A 3,483-nucleotide genomic window follows, 5' to 3' on the forward strand; every position below is an offset into this window, starting at 1 on the left:
ACAACTTAACGTCTTTCGTGGCTTGGTAATCTTCCTCCTACACTCCTATACTCAAATAAGTTTAATGAAATCAATCAGAAAAAAATGGAGGTTGGTTGATTCTGCAAATTAAAAATGGATGAAAGAAAAGAAACTGCAGACAAAAAAGAATTATCAATGAAAGGAATTACACAGAGGTACCCCCAATAAATTAAGATCTTCAAGATTCCCAATATCAGTGAAGTGGTTTATAAAATGTCAAATGAACCAGAGCTCTTCTTAGGGGTGTCAAGATTTTAAGTATTAAACATAAAACATATACTCATTTGTGGTTTGTATGTCATTTGAAATTGTAAAATTTTAATTGTGAAGTTGGAGTTGAAATTGAACATATTCCTAAAAATACATCATTCATATTCCGGTGACAAAAAGAAGACAAAAATAAGACGCATCAGTCGTGTCCTGCCAAACCAGGGCCAATAATACCATATTGGGAGCAATTCATTCAAAAGTATCTCAACACAAGAACAAGGAATTATTCTGTAGATTATTCTATAGAAATACAATTCTTGTGGCATAGAAAAATGTACTTCTATTCGTACACAGCCAGGTTTAGCTCCACTACCAAAAACAAAGAAACTCAAAGATGAGCGTAAGAAATACAAACACCCCAGTCATTATGTACAAAGGTTCAGGTTCATCTCAGGAAACGAGGCAATACACATACTAAGACACATAACCCCTTCCCGCCCATCTCTCCTCGTACTTTCCAAATGAGTAGGTAGATGAAGGTATCCCAGTCAAGTGAAAGGGATCAGGTTCAATACCATAATCTGTGAGTGGTCTATGCTCAAGAATATCATCATGACTTTTCACAAAATCCGGTATTTCAATCTCTCCTTTCTTTATATCATCCCAGAGGTACTGAAGCCGGCTTACATACTTGATCTTCCAATATAATCTATACCAAGATCAAAGAGAACCAAAATAAAAAATAGGATTAGTCTAACAAGTGATAGTGGACCAACCAATGTAAATGACAAAAATCATAGATGTTGCAATACAACTATGACCCTACTTACATAAGCTAAGTAAAATAAGTTAATTTTTTCTTCAAAAGCTCAAGTGCAAAAGTTAATTTTAACTAAAGAAATTTATTCATTTTACTTTTAATTTTGTTCTCCTATAAGTTTATCCAAACGCAACCTAAATTATACTCCTAATAGAATGCCTTTGAATGTTCATTTGTGTTAAGAATCAATAGAAGATGAGTTACCCTCCACTCAAGAAGAGGCGGCCAACAGTAGCAATGACTAGCCGGGATCGAAGGCCAGGGTGGATGAAATACACAATTTGAAGCCTGTCCTTGAAATCAGAAGGAAGCTCTTCATAAATCCACCTTAAGATCGTTATACCAGGGGAATTATCCTCTTTCTGAACGCTGGTGTGCATGTAAACAATACAGAATGGCTCATCCGGCAACTCGCTGCAGATCTTGTGAAACACATATCTCTTCAGTCTCTCTGCATTTACAACAGTTGCTGCACACCATTTAAAAGCACTTCAGTACCAAATCAATGGAATAGAAGTAATACAAATTTCAAAACAGCTTCGCCAAAAGATACAATAGGAATTTACATCGCTAGAGCTTTAATTTATTTATTTTTTCTTGAAAGCAACGTATCTCCAAAGCCAGAAACCATGAAACCAGTCCCAAAGAGAGTAGAGTACACATTAAGGTGCAACTCCTCTCTTCACACGTGCTGCTCTATTCACACAGTTAGGAATCAAACCCCTCTAATATGCTTAAAGGCCTAAGCTACTACCACTTGAGCCACCCTTTGTGAGTCCAAGACCTTTAATTCAATTATTAACTTTCTTTCTCATCTCCATTTTTTTCTCATTGTTTGTGAAAGAGTTGTTTCTTATCCTCGTAGACAGAGCCAGACAACCTCACAGCAGAGCAAACGTCAGAAATACATAAATAGAAGATCAAACGAAAACAATATTGAAATTTACATGTAAAAGAAGAACAAATAAGAAGGTGGAATAACCGGGTTATTGCATAACAGACCGCGAATTCTTGACTCTATAATTCAAGTGTTGAATCCCAGTGTTTTTCGGAAAAATTACAGAAACTAGTTTGACTAGCATCTACACGTAACACGTCGAATCTTACTGGTGAAACAAACTATAACCAAAAGAGACCTAATATCCTAACACAAAACACAGCTTAACCCCCGAATAAACCCTAAAATATAAAACCACGTTAATTAATTAATTAAGTTCAGTTGATTGAGGAAACAGTAAAATACCGGGGAAGTACTTGCCGACGATGCGGAGAATGCGATTGGAATTTTTGTCGGTGCCTTGGAGGAGGAGGAATTGCAACTGATCGAGATCGGAGAAATCTTCATCGGGGAAGAGATATTGAGAACAGTCATGCCAATTCTCTTCTTCTTGTTGCTGTTGATGTTCAAGGAAGGGTCGTGCGTCGATGCCGAGGTCCGACGCCAAAACCACCACCGAGAAATCCTCCGACGATTCACCCATGGCCGCCCCTAATCCGTGAGGATTGGCTATTGGTTGTGTGTTTCTTTACTAATAGAATTTGTCTACTCTTCAATATTTGATTGGAAACAAAATTGAAAAAAATAAATATACAAAGAATTAATGGAATTACTTTTTTCTTCTGTTTGATATACACTGTGTAAACACTGATTTAGGGTTATCAGAAGAAAAATGAAGCACTGATTTACTTAATGGGTAGAGATGGATATCACAGAGTTAAGTTTTACTCAAAGTAAATTGTGTTCAAAATTTTCATGTCAATTTTTTTAAATTCGTGCCGAAAATACATTTTCTTAAACTTTTCTAAGATTACAAATTTATTTTGGTAACTAGTAAAAATACGTTTTAATGTATGTCTGTTTTTTTAAAATAATTAATTTAATTAAAACATTGAATTTAATTAAATAACAATTTAAACTAAACTATAAAATGATAAAAAAGTATTTTAATTTAAAAATAATTAAATTTAAACTAACAATTATTTAAAAAGTAAATAATTGAAAGGGATGCAATTAGGGATGACAATTGGTCGGGTCGAGTACAGATAGTGCTTACTCGCAATCCGACCCGCAAAAAAAATATTTGTTCGTTATCCGTTCCTTTACCCGTCGGGTATCCGCTTAAAAACTACCCGCAAATATTTTTAAAATCTACAGATACCCGTGGATACCCGATACCGGCAAATATTTAAAAAAATATATATATTTTATAAATTTTTTAATATAAAATTATAAAAATAAAATATAAATTAAATTAAATTTTAATTATAATTATAATTAAATTTGATATAAATAAAATATACTGTTAATTTTAATTTTAATTAAATTTAACTTAATAAAATATAAATTAAATTTTAATTTTAATTTTTTGCGGGTAACGGATACCCGCGGGTACGGATAGTAAGATACCCGCACCCGACTCGTTTATAAGCGG

The 3,483-nt window shown here is 33.7% G+C and overlaps 1 protein-coding gene across 1 annotated transcript; it reads right to left on the reverse strand.

The window, feature by feature from the left end:
- Positions 1 to 437: 437 nt before the first annotated feature.
- Positions 438 to 2,651, reverse strand: LOC114194787 (ganglioside-induced differentiation-associated protein 2-like). Its single transcript, XM_028085203.1, has 3 exons — positions 2,295 to 2,651; positions 1,256 to 1,520; positions 438 to 940 (listed from the first exon to the last, which is right to left on the reverse strand). Exons 1-3 carry the CDS (start codon positions 2,530 to 2,532, stop codon positions 706 to 708), a joined length of 738 nt encoding a protein of 245 aa, XP_027941004.1. The 5' UTR covers positions 2,533 to 2,651; the 3' UTR covers positions 438 to 705.
- Positions 2,652 to 3,483: the final 832 nt, after the last annotated feature.

The sequence above is a fragment of the Vigna unguiculata genome, chromosome 1, assembly GCF_004118075.2.
Source record: "Vigna unguiculata cultivar IT97K-499-35 chromosome 1, ASM411807v1, whole genome shotgun sequence".
NCBI lineage: Eukaryota > Viridiplantae > Streptophyta > Magnoliopsida > Fabales > Fabaceae > Vigna > Vigna unguiculata.